The sequence below is a fragment of the Cupressus sempervirens genome, chromosome 3 (assembly GCF_028749045.1).
Source record: "Cupressus sempervirens isolate cs-2001-9-10 chromosome 3, ASM2874904v1, whole genome shotgun sequence".
Taxonomy (NCBI): domain Eukaryota; kingdom Viridiplantae; phylum Streptophyta; class Pinopsida; order Cupressales; family Cupressaceae; genus Cupressus; species Cupressus sempervirens.
Genome location: NC_143120.1, coordinates 223,330,854 through 223,352,794, shown reverse-complemented (window position 1 = coordinate 223,352,794; position 21,941 = coordinate 223,330,854). Strand labels below are relative to the sequence as shown.

The 21,941-nt window shown below is 34.6% G+C and overlaps 1 protein-coding gene across 2 annotated transcripts in view; it reads right to left on the bottom strand.

Moving 5' to 3' along the window:
• Positions 1–21,941, bottom strand: part of LOC149565640 (DNA-directed RNA polymerase 1B, mitochondrial-like) — a 63,858-nt gene that overhangs the window by 5,640 nt on the left and 36,277 nt on the right. For both annotated transcript variants that reach the window (XR_016362064.1, XM_089819152.1), the window contains exons 16-17: positions 2,585–2,674; positions 2,423–2,470 (exon numbers count right to left, since the gene is read on the bottom strand). Coding sequence is in view for 1 of the 2 variants with exons in the window: in XM_089819152.1 (XP_089675278.1) it covers positions 2,423–2,470; positions 2,585–2,674 (138 nt within the window). In the remaining variant the exon portion in view is untranslated. The remainder of the gene's footprint in view (positions 1–2,422; positions 2,471–2,584; positions 2,675–21,941) is intronic.

Below are 21,941 nucleotides of genomic sequence, written 5' to 3'. Positions count from 1 at the left end.
GTTGACATTGCATTACTCGGTCAACACTAGATTCACATTGTTAACATTGCGGGCTCCGTAGACACTGTATAACTTGGTTAACATACCATACCTCGGTTAACACTACGATCTTCACTTCCACTGAATAGCTCGGTTTGCAATGTACATTGTTTATGAAGCTCGGTGACCACTGTATAGCTCAGCAAACACTACAAACTGACTCCTTGGCTCGGGAGTATCTGAAACACTTGGTTAACACTGCAAATTGAATGATAGGGTTGGTAGCAACTGTAGAGCTCAATAGCAATGTAACCATTTGACTAAGTGTTGAGTCACTGATAGACAAATTGACCTTTATGTCAACACATACGCTTACTTTTCTCAAAAAACAACAAGTCATTTGCAAACAATGCAATTATGAGAATGCAACCATTATGAAACTTGAAATACACACAATGGACAATTTAGATTTCAAAAACTACAAACTCAACACATAGGTGTCAATTCTTTGGAACCACATCCTACGAGATGCCTTCAGACCATGCAAAGACCTTTTTAACTTGCATACCAGATGTTCCTTACCTTTAACAATTAAATGATCTAACTATGACAAAATAAAATTTTCCTCCAAGTCACTGTGAAGGATGTTGTCTTCACATCCATGTGTTCCACTTCTAAATCATACATTGTTGCTAGTGATATGCTATGCAACAAAAGAGAATATCTCATCATGCCCATTCCCTCCACCTAATGCCCCCTAATGACTAATTGTGTCTCGTACATTTAAATAATGCCATCTCAACTATATTTATTTTCGAACATCCCATTTAAATCCAACAGGTTACCATCCTTTATGCAAGGGTACCGAATCCCACGTGCTAAAATTTCTCCAAAGTAGCTATCTATTCATCCATGGCTTTCAGGCAGGAATCTGCATCATCCATACTGATAACCTCTCTAACAATCCTAGGTTCATCAATGCTATCAATCAAGTGAAAATGTAACCAGAATCCAACAGATAAGATCCAAACCATTCATGTTGCCGCTTAACACGTGCAGATCCCCTCAATGGCTGAGGTTTTAAATTGAGTTTGGTTCTATTTCAAAAAAATAACACAGTCCTCTTGACGTGTCATATGTCTTATATGATGCAAGTTGTGGAGTCCAGAAAAAATTTTAAAACCCTTGAGAATTGGAAGTTCCTACTTAGGTCCTCATTCCAAATAATGGAGGCAATCAGTATTTTTGATGTGTTTTGGACAGGTTATTTACAGATTTTGAGCTCATAGAGGTACTTCTAGGGCTAATGTTAAACAATGAATTGATTGTTTCAACCTATTTCACATTTAAAGGAGTCAACGTTCACATTACATATCCTACTCTCTCATGAACATTAAACATTCAACAGTATCATCCCCATTGTGAGCCCACCTTGGCACCAAAGATCTTTTATTCTCAGCCTTGGCAAGGAGGATGATATATTTGGTCGTACACAATCCAGATTACAAGGGAAGAAACATATAATAAATTTTCTGAGTTATGACCAGTACAAGTACTGCAAGTACCTTGTTTTGACCCAAAATTGTTCAATCAGGCACTCTGAGCCCAGGCTTTCTCGAGGGTGTCAACATTTTATGTATTGATAATTCCATAACAATTGCTGAGGATGCTCAGCCCTTTTTTCTTCTGGAGTTTAATGCAAATTAAAACATCGTTACCATTTTTGCTCACTCCTTTCGGTTTCTACCAACAGCTATCCTATTAGCATAGAAAATTCCTTTTATGGAATTGTTTTGCAATATAATATACATTGCTCTATATATACTAATTTATCTGGGTTTTACTGTTTTTACACATTTGATGTTACCATTTCTTATTGGGTCCCTCTGTTTCATAGATATAATCCTAGAACTATTTTAGATCTAATTCTCAAATTTGTAATCTTTGTTGTTATAATTTCTTGAAGCATTTTTATCAGCCATTGTAATTTGCACTATCTTTGAGACTCGTTGACCTAGTAAGGTCCTTTCTAGACAATATTCTGAGTCTTTCATTGTTTTTATGCTAATGTAGTGCTTTGCATATGTCAGTTTATCGAGTTTTTACACAATTGATTTGCCATCTGTTGGGTTCCTTTCTTTCATATATAAAAATCTAGAATGATTTAAATAGAGCCAATAATTTTTAATCTTTCATTGTTAAAGATTCTTGTACCATTCTTGATTAACTATTGTCGCTCTAATTTTGAGATGCATTGGCCTACAAATGTCAATTCCAGATATTATAATTATTTCTCCATCTCTATTCTCCAGGCGTTTTTCCACCTTTTTTCAGGATCATGGTTTAACAATTATTGCTAAAAAGTAATGTCATTTGAATACTTCAGCTTGATTGACAATTTGTTTGTTTCCTAAGTGTACAATGATTAAAATAAATAACCCACCTTGTTGCCTGGCTTGTGAATGGTCAAAACCTGAAGAGATGTCTTGATCTGCATAGTGGCCATCACAACAATAAATATTCAATTTGTAGGCACAGATCAATTTGGAACTAAACAAAATGCCAGGAAAAAATATCTCAGAAGGTAAAAGTTAACTGTATATACCAATTCTTTTTTCGGTATTTTATAAGGCTGCACAACTGGTAATCCAAGAGGTGTAATCCACCTTACTGATTCATTTTGAGCTGCAATAAGCTGCCATTTCAACCAAGTTATACAATCTAGATGGAAGATAATAACGACCACAAACTAAAACAGAAATATTGATAACAAATAAGCAATGCACAAATGCCTAATACAAAGAGGGCGATTATCTCTAACCTGCAATGATAATCTATCTAAAGATGTCGATATTTGCATCTGTTCCCTACCCATACAATAATATTATAAAACTATATTGAAATTCTCTAAGAGTACAAATAATACATGACATGTTAGTTCAATATATAACTGAAATTTATACAATATTGGAAGCTTGGAGAAGTCTTTCTTCAGTATGATCCACAAGATCCTCCTGTACCATGATCCTGCTCCTTATGATTGTGAAACAAATTTCTTAGGTCTTAGTGACAAATGTTGATTTTTTGTAGCTTTACTCGGATAAATTATATCAAGATATATATACATAAGATCCTACTGTACCATGATCCTGCTCCTTATGATTGTGAAACAAATTTCTTAAGTCTTAGTGTCAAATGTTGATTTTTTGTAGCTTTACTCGGATAAATTATATCAAGATATATATATATAAAACTAAGATATTTTAATTATCTTAATGAATAGACATGCCCCATGAAGGGACATGTCCATTCTCTTCCTCTCTTATAAATCTAAGAGATGGCTGCAATTGGAAAACACATACCGTAATTAAATGGCAGTGCTATTACATTTGAGCCATCTAGGAAAAACAACATGGTATCAGAGCCATGCTGCAAATGAAGAAAAGAGATGAAAATAATAGAGATAAGTTATATAACCAAGCAGATATGATTCCTTAATAAGACTTGCAAAGAAATTATTATCGAATACTAGTATTGAAATTCAGAAAGATAAGAGATATCTATGCCAGCTATCTAACGATTGATGAAGTACAACATAAATCACACAAATTAAAAAAAAAAGCAAGGATCATGGCTGAAAGCTATCCACATCTCTGCAGTATTTATTATAGATATGTCTGTAATTCAATATCCTTTTACAGGATAGTACCGATCTCTGATGATTATCATTGATAGTATGCAAAAACGGTAGGACTTATATCACATTCATTGGTATTTAAGGACAAACCATCAATTACTTATTGTTAAAAGCTTTGTGTATCCAGCATCGTGGATATGTGCATCAGAGCCTGGCGCCCCTCTAATTTCCATGCGTGTAGTTATGAACACCCAATGATGCGATTAACATGCTTGCGGTTTTTGACAAATATTTTGTTTTAGTTTTTACACACGAGATTGGGTAATACAGAATACATTGGTGGATATCGTAATGACACACATCATATAGCACATCTTGGAGTCATATTAACTTGGTGTGATTATAAGAAGCATACAAAACCTATGAGGTGATAGCAGGTGGTGTTTGCAGGGAAAGCACAGGTGAAGCTAGCAGGAGGAAAGCCAGAATATATCAAACAAGGAGTAAAATGGAACCCTTGTGGAAATTCTGATTTACAGAAACCTTATAACAAGCCATCTATTTTGCCAGAGCAAAGCTTTTACTGATCTGAGGGGAAATGAGAACATTGTTTCCCTAGTAAAACCCTATCAGTGGAGGCAAGCTCTGTGTGTGCTCCCCAGGTGCCTCGTAATACAACATCTAAATTATACAAGCCAAAAGTTGTGGAAGAATTCTTGGTGTGATAAATACTCCTCTCCTGCCTCTGCTTTTTTTAATATGCCGTCTTGTGCTTTTCAAAAAAAGTAGACCAGGAGTGGGGCATAGATAGCTATGGCTCCTTGAGAGGTCTGTATTAATATTGCCAATGTGACAAAAGTTCTAGAAATAATATTAATAGCCGCTGCTGAGAGACAATAGATTTTCGCTGTGGAAGATCCTTATTGGAAGGACCGAAAGGTCTTCGAACACCAATGCCATTCATTCAAACGGTGCATAATGATTGCAGATCTGGAGGTTTAAATGATATTGATGAATAATAAACACAGACCTTGAATGTAAAGAGACGTCTGACCAATACAGCAAGAAATCAAACACTTTACATATCACATGATGAGGACAATGTATGATGTAGCAGTAACTGTTTTTTATGTGAATATGATACTTAAAAGTAAAATATATAATGTGCTTTGCATAGAATATTATGAAATATGATATATATATATGTATGTATGTATTTATTCATATACAATTATTTAAATGTGATATTTGATACTTCAATATAATATTTGTTAAAAAGAGATTCATTATGAAAGTATAAAAGGTAAGATGAAGCATAGTTATATTTTGACTTCTATACATCATTAAGTATTATGCATTTGAAAACATAAAATTATGGGTTATGTTATAATCATTTATGTTGTTAGTAATAGGCATGAGTTAGATTACTAACATTCTAATTAATGTTAGCATTATTATTTTTACTATAAGAGTTATTTGCCTTAATCTTTTCAAAGAATAAAGGCAAGTTTGGATAAGAAGCTCAAAAGATTGATATTCAAAGGGAGTCTACCACATCATCTAAAGAAGCAGATAGCGGATATGTTTCAGTTGATCCTTGAAGATCTTGATCGTATTAGAATCAAAGGGATTTCTCACTTCATGTAACTACATGATTTAATGGGTCTACCCTCTATGTACATCATGATGTCACTTGTATTTGAAAAAGTTATTGAAAGGTGACAATCTTACAATAACTTAATTTTATATTATGATGGATATCTTACAATGTCTATGGAGATCATGATAGATTATACTTTGCAAGAAATGATGTCACTTGTATTTGAAAAAGTTATTGAAAGCTGACAATCTTACAATAGCTTAATTTTATATTATGATGGATATCTTACAATGTCTATGGAGATCATGATAGATTATACTTTGCAAGGTGGATGTCTATATGGTAAGCATTATGAGAATGTGTGTGTACATACCTTATAAACATTTTTATTATTATTTTGAGTATACGGTGAATGTTATGCATATTGATATTCTGGAAGGCCATTACACAGAATACTTGGTGAATATCACACGTCTTGATGTTCTGGAAGGTTATTACTCACGGAATACTTGGTGAATATCACATGACTTGATGTTCTAAAAGGCCATTACTCACAGTATTTGGTAAATATCTTGCATCTCAACATTCTGGAAGGCCTACTCAAAGAGTATTTGGTGAATATCATTGAAATCCTGGGATGCCAATACTCATGATATCATATGTGATATCAAACATTTTTAAGTAATTGGTGAATATTATGTATTCGGGGAGACCAATACACATGATATCAGATGTGATATCAAAACTTTTTGAGTATTTGGTGGATATCGAATGTCAATATTTTGAGAGACGAGGACTCATGATATCAGATGTGATATCAAACCTTATTTGATTATTTGGTGAATATCATTGATATTCTTGAAGACCAATACTCTTGATATCAAAATGTTGAATATCTTTTGATCAAAGATATTCATATATTGCATTGAGTTAATATATAGTCATGTGTTTATCCTCCCTAGCTAAGAGGGAGTGTTGATGTCTTGTAGCTTTACTTGGATAAATTGCATCAAGATATGTATACAAATGATATATATATATATATATATATATATATATATATATATATAAAGAGATATTATAGATATATATATATATAATATATATAACTAAGATATTTTAAATATCTTAATGAATTGACATGTCTCATGAAGGGACATGTCCATTTTCTTACATGCTTACAACTGTAAGAGGTGGCTGCAATTGGAAAACACGTACCCAAATTGAATGGCAGTGTTATTACATTTGCAGCGATCTTGGAAAAACAACATCAAGGAATAAATTTATTTATTTATTTGAATTTTTATGTAACATTTTTACTTTGCATTTTTGCCGTTTTGCATAAGGGACTTTCCTAAATCTAAGGAGGTCGTGTCCTTATATAGGAAGCTAGGATTACTTTTATATTTTATGCATTTATTTAAATTATAATTAGCTAAGATTTCTAAGTGTATAACTCATTTCTCAGGTATTAGTATTTTCTTTTAATAGAATATTGGCATTATCTCATTTTCTTTGCACATGTGTGCACACCACTCGTGAAAAATGTAACACAAACATGCTCAATTTGAAGCGGCAAAAATAGTTTTCGAGTTACATGTACAACTCTTTTTTTTACCCGTTTGAAATAAGGGTTATTCAAGACTAGTGCTTTCATCATGGTACCTAGTTATTTTGTTCTCTTGAAACTCTTTTTTTAAGTGGAGAAACAGTAAGCAGTATAAGATTCATGTTGCCATTTTTCATAAATAAACGTAAGGTTTTCTTACATCAAATGGTTTCCCTCTACATAAATCTTGTCTCGCCTTTGCTATGATGTTATTGCATCTTAATTTGTTAATTTATTGTATTTTCTACTTATTGCTCAGTATTTTATATTGGAGCATTTTTCTAATACTTAAAACATTAAAACAAGCATGAATTGAAAGAAAAACAAAAACAAAAACGCATCATACAAAGCATAATTAAAAGTCATAATTGGCAATAACCTAAAACACCCATAAAAATTAACAACTCACGGCTAAGCAAAAACTCAACAAATTTATATTACGATAAAAAATACATGAATTTATACAAAACAAATCTCAAAAAAAGGGAAATTGCTGAACCTATGTAACATATAATTGATTTCCTCCATAAACAGATTAAACTTTAAGAAAAAAAATTAGTAATTTTCTTCCATGACTAAAACTCATCAAATTATAATGTCATTATGTGGGTCTCCTCAAACTAGATGGTATAGCTCATCGTCCTCTAACAACTATCTTATCAACACTAAAAAAAAGTATCCAAATACTCAACAACCCAATATGAATATGGACCTATTGTGAGGTTTTTAGACCATTGCCCCATTGCAAATGGGGAAACCTCTTTTTGCTTTAGCAATAGTAGAAGTCGTGGTCTTAGGTGGTCATAGGTAATTTTAGTTAGCAACATTTTCAAGTCTCCTAGTCTAGTAAATGAGTTTGAGCAATTCTAGCTTGCTAGAAAGTAATGTCTACTTGGGATGCAAGCAAGAGTTGAGCTAAGTTTGTCAGGAATATAGAATTGAACCAAGTTATTTGGTATGAAAAGAGTCAAAACTTTTTAAAAATTCTTGCTCCAACTCCAATTCGATCTTAGAAAGTAAAGATAGGTTGAGGGAGGTAACATCGCTAAAGGCATGTTGAATCCTGAAATTTGGCTAAGTCTAGAATTTTTTGAAAAACCCCAAAATCTAGATTTTGCATCATAACTCCTATGAAGTTGGAACCTATCACAAACATCCTGACATAATTTATACAACTTGAAGTGGTATTATACTTTAATGTTATTTTTGTATAAATCATCCCACCCCCGAGCTGAAAATGACTAAGTGTTGAATTACTCCAAAATCTAGATTCTGCATCATAACTCCTATGAAGTTGGAACCTATCACAAACATCCTAACATAAATGTGGGTTCATCTAGCATACATTCTATAATTGTATATATCAACTCCTAATAAGGTTGAGGCTTGTAACAAGGCCTAGTCCTCTAACATGGACCGAGAGACTATACGGATGTAACAAACTCCTAATAGGGTCAATATCTTTCACAAGATACTTTTGATTAGTGGATTATTTTGTGGGTACCATCCCCAACAGGGTTTTCCCTTGGCCAGGGTTTCCCTTGTTAACAAAATATGGTCTTATGAGTTACTTTATTACATGGTTATGTTTATTGTTCAGCATAGTTAGCTTACTTTCTTACGCAAGTTATAAAGTTGTTAAGGATATCTAGTCTTGGGCTAAAGTTTGTAAAATATTGATTCCCCCCCCACCTTGTATTTCCTATTTCTAACAAGAACACTATTGTGAATGAGACTTGCCTTTATCCCTCTGAAAGGATTTAACAACAAAGACTTTCTTTGTGGAGGTGGAGCTAGAACTGCTACCAAACTGTTGTTTCCACCAATCTTGCTGGAGCATAAGTGTGCAGAGATTTGTGAACTTCAAATCAACACTAATAGATGTGATGTTGAGAGTCTCAATAAAATGCTCGTAGGACTTGAATAAACTTTTGAGGGTTATTACCACAATGTCCTCTTCCTCCATCTTGCATCCAATGGCAAGCAACTAGTCACAAATATCTTGAATCTTATTCAAGTGTTCCTAGAGCGATTTTTGCTCATCCATGACAATAGAAAACAGAGAATTCTTGAGAATGAAAACCCTGCTTTTGTTTGAAGTCTCATGTAGTTTCTCAAGATCCTCCCATATCTTGGCAAGTACCTTGCCGGATGGAATCTGAGGGAGCTAATCATCAGCTACTGATAATTTGAGAAGCATCACCACCTCTCGATTATTCTGATCCCATGTATCCATTAAGTACTAGTTACAGTCAGATGTTGAGTAACACCCAGAACAATCTGATCAGTATTTCATTATTCAAAAATTGTTAACATCCACTACTTCCACGTGTCATAATTTCGACCATTGAATTTCAGATTTCGCTCAAGCAGAAGATTGGTCAAAGATTCCATAGTGGTGAAAATTAGTTAAGGCTCATGCTTCGAGGCAAAAAACTAGAAGACCCAAGAAAATGAAGAGGTACCCAAAAGAGAGCTCAGAAAACCCAAAAAGAATATGCTGTCAAATTTTGGATTTGTTAACTCAAAATCGAGGTACCTAAAAAATCAGACAACCAAGTTGAGCTCTCGAGAAACTGATCAAGAATATGTACAAGCTTTTTGGATCCCGTACAGAAAATTAGGGTTTCGAAAAAATGGCATGGGCTGAAAAAAGATTCAAAATAATGGCAGATTTGCAGATAAAACAACAGGTTCTAGGTGCAAGTCAACAATAGAGGTTTGTAAAAAACCCAAAGGCCTACAATAGAGTGAAAAATGACCATGATTTGGGTCAAAAAATGCAGCAAAACGCCCATGAGCTATAGGATAAAACGAAGCTCATAAACTAGCGAGTTGTAGAGAATAATAGTTGTAGTTTCCAAAATTCGTTAGGCAAAGACACCCACAAATAACTGCTGCAAAAAATGTGACTATATTATGAAGTAATGGATAAAATAATTGCTTGTTATTAACAGAGACTGAGAGGTCTATATATACAGAAGAATAAAAGGTTTACTTGGGAACAATTGTAAAGAATAGAAATATTCTATTCGAGCTAAAAGAAAGCTAAAGAAAGCTAACAGATAACTACAGCTAACTAAATAATAGAAATATTCTAATATTTACAATAGATTACAAATAGATAACCATTAACTAATAATAGAAGCTTATCGATTATCGTAATACCCTCCCTTAATCTATCCACAACACCAAGGTGTCCTTTGAATTTGAGAAACTTATCAGGACCAAGAGGCTTGGTGAGAATGTTTGTAGTCTGATTTGTGGTAGGAACATATTGCAAGTCTATTGTCTCATCTTCAACCAGTTGTCATATGTAGTGACAGTGAACATCCACATGCTTGGTTCGTTCATGGAACACTGGATTTCATGCTAACTTGATAACGCCTTCATTATCAACAAACAAAGTGGTCTATCCTACTGGTGACATCTACATCTCCCCAAGCATCCAAAGAAGTCAAACAGCTTCACTACCGGCCTTGATTGTTTCTTTGTATTCGGCCTTTGTAGAAGAGAGAGAAACTGCCTGTTACTTCTTACTGGTCCATGTGACAACACCTAATCCCAAACTGAACACATAGTTGGCCTTGAAACCAGGAGGATGCATCCTATAGATCTCTTCGTGGAGATCAACATTCAGGAAAACACTCTTGACGTCCATCTAATGGTCTTCTAGCCAAACAGTGTTGCCATAGCTAGGACTAATCTGATTGTGCTCATCTTTGCAGTAGTAGCAAAGGTCTCCTCATTATCAACGCCTTGATGCTGAGAAAAGCCCTTCACAACTAAACGAGCTTTGTACTTTTCCAAAGTACCATCAAATTTGTATTTGATTTTATAAACCCATTTGCAACCAATGGGTTTCTTCCCTGGTGAAAGATCAAAAAGGACCCAGGTGTTATTCTTTGGCAGGCTCTAGTGTTCAAATGTCATGGCTTGTTCCCAATCTAGAATTCCTTTAGCCTCGAAATATGTTTGAGGTTCAAACACTATGAATGTTGGCCATGAGAGAAAAGTTAACAAACTTTGTAAGTTTGCTCTTTTTCCGAGCAACTCTCCCATCAATGAGCCCATCATCATGAATATCAGTGTCTTAGCCCACCACTTAGTCGGAGAGGAGAATGACCAACATTAGTATCAGGAGATGCTTGGTGATTAGGTTCCTCATCAGAAGAACTTGGATCAAACTCAGGTGAAGCATGTACAAATCGGGGTGAACTTGCAGGAGAAGCTGGAGGTATGTACAGGGATCACAGGTATAACAGGAGCTACTGGAGCCCTCCCATCAGGTGGAACTAACAGAAGTCTAACTCCCAAATCATAAGCCTTCATAGATTGGTCTGTTGGATCATGAACAGGAGAAATAAGAAGGAATGGTCCTTGTTGCTCATCAAAGACTACAACTGTATAGGAGACGAGATGTCTCAAGGTCCGTTTGGTTGCAAGGAATTGGTGAATGCAACATTCAATAATGCTGGAATAAGCCCACTTCTAGAATTCGCGCATTCTTAGAATAATTTCTGGAATGTCATTTGGACATGTTTTGTTGAACTGGAAGAGGAGTCAAAAGATGCATATTCTATGTTTGGTTGCAAGACTTGAAATTGAAATTGGAATAAGTTTTTTTAATTTTAATAGTTTGAGCATCAAATGACATTAACGAGTCTTTTTGGAGTTGGGCTTGCTCAATACATTTTAGAAAAATCAGTTTGAACTCCCCACTGTGCCTCTGTCGTTGTTTGTCTCACCACATTTCACCAAAAAATAACTTCCCTCCAAAAATTTGGCTTATGCAACTTAGGGCCAAACCCGATGAGATATAAAATTTAGTTTTAAAAAAATGGAATAGGAATAGGCTATTCCTATTCTACCTTTTAAGTAGGAATTTCGTTATGCTCATTTTGGGCTAAAAATAGAATTAATAAATTCTAATTCTACCTTGTGTGTTTACAACCAAACGTTGAACTTCCGAATTCTAACAGTCGGATTTTCCTATTCTCATTGAATTTTGACTACAAAATGGGCCCTCAGTGTCGATCAAGGGGTAGGCTTTGTGGAGGCTATTGCATCAAGCAAGCATGAGTTTCTGACTCTTGGCATCCAACTTGGTGTGTGATGCATCAAGGATCCAAACAAAAGCAAGGAAGCCAAAAGCCTTCAAGTGACTAATTTTGGGCTTGCAACCTGACCAAGCCTCTTCCGGAGTCTTACCTTTGGCTACCATTGAGGGTGACCGGTTCAAAAGATAAATTGTAGTGTTGACTACTTCTGCCTAGAACTTTATCGGAACATGTCTGTGTTCTAGCATTGATCAAGCCATCTCGGTGATAATATTGTTCCGACGTTCAACTACATTGTCCTGTTGTGGTGTGTGGGGTGTGGTTAATTGGTGTTTGATGCCATGAGTATCCAAGAAGCTAGAGAAGTCATAGAACAAAATTCCCCCCATTCTCTGATCTAAGAGTAATAATAGATTTCCCAAACTCTTTTTCAACTACGGGTTTAAACTTCTAAAATATAGGAAATGCATCTAGTTTCTTTTTAAGAAAATACACCCACATTTTTCTATTGAAATCATCAACAAACAACAAAAAATACCTAGACCCAATAATAGGAGTGGCCATAGGGCTGCAGATATCGGCATGAACAAACTGAAGTACTTGAGACGCTCGCTATGAATCGCCACTGGGGAAAGGTGTGTAATGTTGCTTCCCAACCTAACATGCATCACAAACTCCAAGTTGTTGAGTCCAAATCTCTGGCAAACCAAGGACAAGCTCTTCCCGAGCAACTTGCGAGAGATAATGCACATTTAAGTGCCCATATCGCTGATGCCAAAGTGTGCTAACAGAAGGCCGTCGAGCAGCCATAGCTAAGTCTCGAGCATTACTAGAATCAATAAGTTGGAAAAGACCATGATCCTCAAGACCTACTGCAATAATAGATTGAGTTGCCCTATCAATGATGGTACACTAATGTGAACTAAAGGTGGCATCCAAGTGTGGAGAATGTTGCAGCAACTGATTGAGAGTAGAATTAGTTTCATTCCTTGAACATAGTACACATTGATGAAAATAAGATTCCTCCTAACAGACTGAATCTAAAAGTTGCCTTTATCGACAACGATGTACTCTTCTCCACCACCAAAAATAACAGAAACTGAGTAAGGTTGGTAGTCAGTGAACCAATCTTTGCGGTGGGTGAAATGACGAGAGGCACCTGAATCAATGTACCATGCAGACAACTTCACATGATCTGCAGGTCTTTTAACCTGAAGGCATAAAAGGAAGATTTTGTCTACTCAGTGTAATTTGTACCATTCGCTTTGGGTTGCAAACCTAATTGCTTAGATTGGACAGTCAACCTTCATGTGACCAAACTTGTGGCAATAGTTGCACTGAATATTCTTGTTCCAGGAGCCCTTCTGAAGCTAGAGCAGAAGACTTTTGTTGAGACTTGCCTTTACCCATCTAAAAGGATTTAACAATGAAGGCTTGCTCTGTGGAGATGGAGTTGGAACTGCTACCGGACTGTCATTTGCATTGTTCTTGCTAAGCAAAAGTGTGTAGAGATCAGTGAGCTTCAGATCAACACTAGAAGATGTAATGTTGAGAATCTCGATAATATGCTCGTAGGACTTAGGAGAGTGATAACGCCAATGTCCTATTCCTCCATCTTGCAACCAATGGCAAGCAACTAATCACGGATTTCTTGAATCCCATTCAAGTGAGCCTAAAGCAATGTTCGCTCATCCATGATAATAGAAAACAAAGTGTTTTTCACGAAGAAAGCTTTGCTTTTGTCAAAAGTCTCATGAAGATTTTTGAGATGTGCCCATATCTCAATAATTGTATTCCCGGATGGAATTTGAGAGAGTTGATCATCAACTACGAAAAATTTGAGAAGCATCATCACCTCCCGATTACTCAAATCCCATATATCCTAATTAGTACCAGAGGCAGTCAGACGCGTGTAACACCTAGAACAATTTGATCGATATTCTGATATTCAAAAATTTCTATTATCCACTACTTCTAAGTGCCATAATTTCGACCATTGCATTTTGAATTACTCTTAAGCATAATATTAGTCAAAAATTCCATAGCACATTTTTCAATGAAAATGTGTGAAAATCTATGAAGACACATTTTTCGAGGCAAAAAATGGAACACCCAAAACATTTGAAGGGGCACCCAAAAGAGAGCTCAAAAATCCTAGAAAGAATATGTTGTCGAGTTTTTGATCCTCTGGCTCAAATATCAATGCACAAAAATCGAGGCACCCAAAAAAATTTGACAACCCAATTGAGTTCTCCAGAAACCTACCAAGACTGAAATTAGAAAAAAATTCCAAGCTCAAAATTTAGGGTTCCAAGTAAAACCCTAGCTGGTGACTACTGAAGCTATATGTTGCAGAAAAATGGCAATTTTTGGAGAAAAAATGGCATTATTTGTTTCCCAGAGCATGACTATAAGCAAAGACAGCAGATTTAACACCACAAACAACAGATTTTGCAGCTTATAGATCCGCGAATGTGGCAAAAACATCCGCAAAAAAACGACCCTTGCTCTGGTTCCGAATGCGAGCTGATTTGTTGAGTTGAAGTCAAGTTTGCAGAGATGATAGAGGTTGTAGATCGATGCTTCAAACAATAGAAGTCGATTTTTCCAAACAAAGAAATCACTAATTTGCAAAAGGCGATTTTCAAAAAAAAAAAAATGCAATTTTTTCAAACAAATTTGCAGATATTCATCTTTAAAACCCTAGCTAAAACTCGGTTTTAGGAAGTAGTTAAAACCAGGAAAAGATTAATTTCAAAAATTAAAATGAGAAAATTTCGATAAGAAATCTTATATTATTGAAAATAACAACCATGCTCTAATACCATATTACAAAGTAATTGGTAAAATACTTGCTTGTTATTAACAAAAACTAAGAGGTCTATATATACAAAAGAATAAAGCAATGTTTCCTTAGGAAACGATTATAAAGAATAGAAATATTCTATTCTATCTAAAAGAAAGCTAAAAAAAGCTAACACATAACTATAGCTAACTAAATATTAGAAACATTCTAATATTTACAATAGATTACAAATAGATAACCATTAACTAATAATAGAAGCTTTTCTATTATTGTAATAGACTAGGCAACAATACCCATGAACAAAGACAAAAAAACAATCCAGATACAAATTGATGCCTTGCACGAAAAAACTTATTTGGTTTTCTTTTTTTTAAATCATAGCCCAAAAATAATGCAGACAAAAAATTGTTTTTCAAGAGTCAAAAAAATTTCATTCGCATTTTTTTTAAAATGAATTTTTGTTTTAGTATTTGCTCTGATACCATATTACAAAGTAATCGGTAAAATAATTGCTTGTTGTTGCTTCCTTAGGAAACGATCGAAAAGAATAGAAACATTATATTCTAGCTATCAATTAACTAGAAACTAACTAAATATTAGAAACATTCTAATATTTACAATAGATTACAAATAGATAACCATTGAATAATAATAGACAATAATAGAAGCATACAATTTGGGATTGAGAGCGTAGGTTGCCATGTGAAGAACAATTGGTCTAAGATACTCTTCATAAAATGCCAAAGTAGGGTTCCTTCTATGAATAGTTTGGTTGATCTTACAAAGGTCTCACGAATCTCTCCAAGGTTAGGGGAGTCAGTATCAACATAAATAATTATCCACACAATAGGCACAATGAAGGGGAAAATGTATTTGCAAGTGCAAGCAACTTACAAATTAGAATATTCTTAGAGTTTAAAATTCTTAATTATTAAATTTAAAAAATCAACAAGTTGCAAAATAAGAAATATTTATATTAAATCAGCAATGACAATTTTCCTACCTCATTGTTGACCACCAGTCATCATCAAGGATTTCGTTCTTCACACTTCTCTCTGATGTGTTGGGCTCATGCCATCTACTTTACTCTGCATTGACCACCATGGAGTGTAGGCTCTTGTTTACCTCAACCATCCTCTTCAACAAAACAAGTCTCCATGGGCTTGAGTAATTCCTTGTTGGAAATGTCTTGAGCAATGCAAGAGATGTGTGACAGTTACAAATAAACATTTGCATATTTTGAGCCTTAGATGTCATTGCCTTTATCCAATCAATTTTCTTAATGTCCTTCAAGGTATTGTTCAATGCATGTACAGAACATGGGGTCCATCCAACATCAATCTAGCTAAGTTAAACACCTAGGCTGAATCAGTGACTACTTGCACAACATTGGTGAATCCAACATCTTCCTTTACCTTTTACTTTAGAATATATAGCCCTAAGAAAAAAAGACTAGCTGTGCTAGTAGCTAAGATTGATGAGGGCCGATGTTTAATATCAGTCCACCCATCCACAATGAAAGAGTATCCCTCCCTCAAACATGACTCATATTCTCCATCAAAATGCTCACTTTTGAGTTCTCTCTATCAAGACGGACGGTGTGCAGTTTTGTTTCTCAAGGTGATACAAATAAGGGACCGACAACATTGATATCTTTGCATATTTGTTTAAAATAGGTGGAACATGGCATATGGAATGGTATAGCATGAGCAAAAAGAAATTTGGCAATAGATGATTCAACCACCTTTTTTGCTTGCAAAATTTTTGGTATCTCTTTTACTCTTCTTTCCCTTTCCTTTAGTGAAAGTGGGAGTGGGTGTACCACTCTCTTTACTATGAGAAGGATGAGTGAAAGTCTTACTAGCTTGCACATTCTCTAACGAAGTCCCTGATTAAAATACCTTCCCCTCCATGTGCAATCTAGTCTCCTCAAGTTTTGTTTTTGTATAATTATTTTTGCAACCTTTGACCCCTTGACCACCTATCCACAAAAGATGACAATATAACCTAGTATAGCTCTCAAAATAATGTTTGTGCCACAAATGACACTACCGTTCCCTACCAACCCTAATTTTATTTTTCTTATCCTTGTCTACTCTTGTGACAAATTATAGGAGAGGTTTCTTAGGGAAGAATGGGCCCTCTTGCAAACTTTTTAAAGGCTGGGGAGGGAGAGGGCACTCGAATGAGTTAGAGGTTACAGACTCTGCTACATCCGCATGAGCTGAAGACCTCTATGACTGTCCTAAGTGCTAGGTCTTTTTCTTTGAGATGTTTGAGTTTCTTGCTTTACAACATCCCTGCTATCACTACTCCCCTCAATCTCACTGATGTTCATGATTATGCAATTTAATATAGTGCTGTAAGTTTTTTAAAACAACATTTGAATCAAAAAGCCCTCCCAATATGTTGCAAAACAGATGGAAAATGGACAGAAATTGCCCACAAAGTCAAAATAAACCAAGGTTGCACAGGGACAGGTGTACTTGGGGTACTTAGGGTACAGGTACAGCTATTTTTCATAATAGGGTACGGAGGTAGTTGGGTCCCCTTGGGTATGTCAAACCTTATTTAAAAATTATACTTTTATATTTATAAAAAATCTGACTTAATGAGTCATGACAATGCTTTTTCAAAACAAGAACAGTGATAAAGTTGGCAAATGTAATGTACTGTTTTCAGTTTCAGATTTGCTATATGTTTGCAATAATAATATATGATAAATGTTTAGATGCATAACAAAGAAAGCAGACTTAAACGTGAACAAGAAGATCATAAATCATATGACAATGACATATTGCAAATGATAAACTTCTGACTTGAACAGTGATAAAGCTTATTGTTAGTCAGTATCAAAGTTTCAAACTGATTAGGTATTTAATTAAGCTTGATATACAACTAGCTGATACGGAAACAAAAAACCAAAAAAAAAAATCAGAAATCTTAATCAAGGTCCTTAGCTATGATGCTCTCCACTAAGTACCCAATACTATACATGTACCTAGTACTTGGGATACATGTACCCAGCACTTGGGTACATGGGTGCGAGTACCAGGGGTGTGGGTACGAGTACCCATGCCAGGGGTGTGGGTATGAGTACCCATGCAACCTTGAAATAAACAAATGGAAAATGAAAAACATACCTGGAATGAAGAAGGTTTGATGGCAAAGCCTCCTCTTTCAACTCTTAAGATAATTTTTTCTTCACCAGCTGCTGCTGCTCTAAGTCCTTGGCAAGTGGTAAAATGAGTAAGGTTTTACCTTTTTGGTCTTTTTATCTCCTCAAACAGGATTTCATGTCTTTTAATGCCTTTTATAACCCACAAGGTGCCCGCAAAGCCATGTAAATTCTTATTAAGGAAAAAATATTTTTTTAGTGTTCGGTCGTTTTGTTTTTTGCTTGGCCATTGAGGAACTGTCCCGGGGAAAGTCAAGGGTCAACTAGGCCGTGTCTGGTATGGGTTTCTGTCTCTGCATTTCCTTTGGGTTTGAAAACTCTATTTTGGTAATGGTACCCTTTATTGGAAAGAAGGGATGCCTCTGGGGGTGGCAAAATCCCATTTCCACGTCCCTGTACCATCTCCAAGACAGAGGTGAGTGCAAAAAAGCAAGGGACATGTCCTTGTGGAGCACATAGAGGATGTCTTCTAAGGCTGTAATATCCTGTAATGACAATCAGGTTGTGAAGTAGCATATAATTGACACCCTTATGGTCATGGAATGCAACATCATTGCCATCCTTTATCAGTTTGTTCATGTGTCGCAATATTTGCTGAACTTCATCCATGAAATTTGAATTTTGCAAAATTTCAAATGTTTCTATGAAGTCTGATAAAATTCAGCCTTAAAGTCATATGGAAAATTTCATCGAAGTTATTTCAAAAATATTGTTTTTTAAGGTGTTCAAAAATATTTTCTATGGTTTTCAACCTATATCTTTAAAAAATGCTGCTCATTTCTCACTCTGAACACACATTTGAATCTTCTGCATTTGGAAGTTTAATCGGCTGTTAAAAATTCTTTTGTGTTTGGAAGTTGAAAGAATCGTTGTGCTGAAACCCCTCATGACTACTACTTGATGGAGAGGCAAGTGGGGACCTTGTGGTGAATTGAACAATTTCAAACTTGATTACAATTTGTTCTCCACTGCGTTCTTTCATAATGTCTATTTGTTTTATAGAATTTCAATAGGTTAAACTTTTCACCATTCTATTTATTAATATATGTTTGTACTTCTAATAATAAACTAAAGATGTTTATTTCATTAATTATATAGAGTAGTATAATATTAAAAACTGTGATATTGAATTAAATTAAATATAATTTTAATGTAATATATAAAATTGCTATGCACTTATATGTAAAATAATACAAATATAAATACCAGTAAACAAATACAAAAATAAAGTGATATGATGAATTTTTAACTATTAATAATATATGATCATAAAATCATTGTCTACAAATGATAGATTTTATTTTATTTAGTTATTATCAATTTATCACTTATTTAGTTATTTTCACTATTCCATCAAGATATGTTACTTGGGACCTCCCCAAATTTAGGCCCTTGTCCTTGATACATGCTTCCATGTTCCCATGTCCCCTTGTCAAATTTCTCTCTGGAACTATGGTTATTTTATGGATATATTACAAAAATTGAAAATAAATCTAAGGTGAATTTAATGCCAATTTATTTTCAATTTTTTTACCTTGCCAAATTACATCCAAATTTAATCATTACCAAACTTGAATAATTTGGACCTTGTGATTTAGGTTTGTTCTTACTGCAGATTAAATTAATGTTAGATCTTTGAGAAAATGATGTCAGCTATTAAAATTTAGAACAAATATTTGTCTTCAAATTATACTTAACGCCAACCAAGGTTATTGATTCAAGGTATTAGATACATTAGCCAATCATTAGAAAAAATTGGAAAACATGCAACGATGACTCAAATTGGAAGATACGCTAGATATGGATGATAGAAAATTACAAAATAAACAACTAGTTACTGCGGAAGTACATAGATCTAGATGAGGCACAACTCACAATTTGTAGTCTATTAAGGTCTCCTTTTATTTAATCTTGTCACAAACCCCATACTTTATGTTAGTTGTGTCAGGTTTAATGAAACTACACCATAAGGTAGGACCCACAATGTAAGGATACCAGATCACTTGATGATGCACGTAAAGCAAGACCAATAATATGAAACCTTCATCTTCCCTCAAAACAAAGAAATAATGCCTTTCAAACAAAATTTCTTCTGAAACAAATCCGTGCTTGAACCAACTAGGAAGAACTACCCTACTCCAATATGGAGAAACCAATAGGCATAAATTTTCCACAATTGAAAGCCCGGAACAATGAACTTCAAAGACCAAAACATGGGATTCTAAATCAAGGACTGACCTAGATCCATGAGGATCAAGAAATTTCCATATTTTTAAAACAATCTACTGAAATCAAGCCCAAATACTAGATGGAAATGGGATCTTTATTTTGAGCTCAAGAATCACTTATCTAAAAGAAGCTTTTCACTTTGAATCAAGGAAATACATATTCAAAAGGGGTTCTTAATTGTTGGATCAAGATCTTGATTTGAAATATCTTCATTTGGAAGCTCGGAGTGTGGATTGCTTGTTGCTTCACAACACTCAGTTAAAGCCAAGCTCATTCAAATTGTTGTGCCTATGTTGTATTTGATTTTGTCAAAACTAATTAAAAGTTAGCTACAGGTTCTTTTGTTAAACTGCCAATAGACGTGTAGATCATTTCTGTGGAGTGCCTATGTATATGTGTGCTTCCTTAAAAGATCTGTATACATCACTCTTTTTCAAATCGTTGAGTTAGCGTCAATCCAAGTTTGGCAACATTGATTTATTGTGGTGTCCTATATCTTGTTCTCTATATAAAAATGCTCCATTTAAAAATTATCTATTTATTGTGTTTTCTCAAATCGTTAAGAGCCTGTGGCATATCCAAGTTTGGTAAGATTGATTAAAAGTTACCTACAAGAATGCCCCCAAAGTTTATTGGCAGCTTATCATTAGAACTTGTAGGCAAGTTTTAATCAATGTCACCAAATGTGAATTGACATAGGTACATGTCAAGAATGACCTCTGTGTGTTAGCGGCTTATCATGAGAAGTTGGTAACTTCAAATAATTATTGCCAAATTTGGATGTAGCACATACTCAAAAATTTGAAAAAACATGATATACAAAGCAGGTATTTAATAGGAATGACCTCCAAGTCTTGAGGTAACTTATCTTGAAAACCTGTAGGTAGCTTTAAATAAATGTTGCTTACAATTAGATATGGCACAGATTTCTAAAAATAACATGATATATGGAGAATCTTTAAGGAAGCACATGTTTTTTATTATGCACTCTTCTCTTAACCAAAATCAAGATAAAACATAGTTTATCATACACTAGTAAACATAATGGCGGAAACGTTTTTTTAAGTATATAAATATACATGTTTTAGGGGTATAAATATCATGGATTATGATATTAGTGGAATTAAAATGCACAATAGAGTCATGAACTCTCACGTAGAGTGGCCAATATTTAATCCAGTCTCACTGATTTCTCAATCTTGTTACAACCATTATATTTGTGTGTGTTAGCAACAACCAATTGTTGAAAATGTAACTAGAAGCATGTCATTGCAATGAAAATAAAATGCAATAATTCAAAACACTCAGATAACAGAATAAGCTATCCTAGGGGAAACTCTTCTCTCTGAGGGAAATGACCCAGCCGACCAAAAATGATTGCTCTATTGAGATTGAATTCAAACATACAAAAAAAATATTCCTCTTTGTGATTGACATTAACTAATTGCCAATCTAAACTAAACAATTCTCAGAGATTATTCTGCATACTGCCATACAATACACTGAGAAGCTCATATAACAGTTGATCATATGATGATCAAAACCCACACTGCTGTCTGGAATCAATTAACCACATATGTATTCGCCAATGAAGACAAATACTGATGTCTCTGCATATACTCAGTGGATATAGATGACTCAATAAATAAAACTTCTGCACAATGTCTCTGATACTACACCACAATGTCTCTGATGCTACACAAAAATCCTCACAGGCGCACAAGACTTTCACATGCACAATAAATATACACCCCAAATACACAGAGGAAAGTCTTTCTTCCAAATACAGCCTGTATTGCTAATGCAGTACTTACAGCATCAACAGAACTAAAAATCTCTCTTC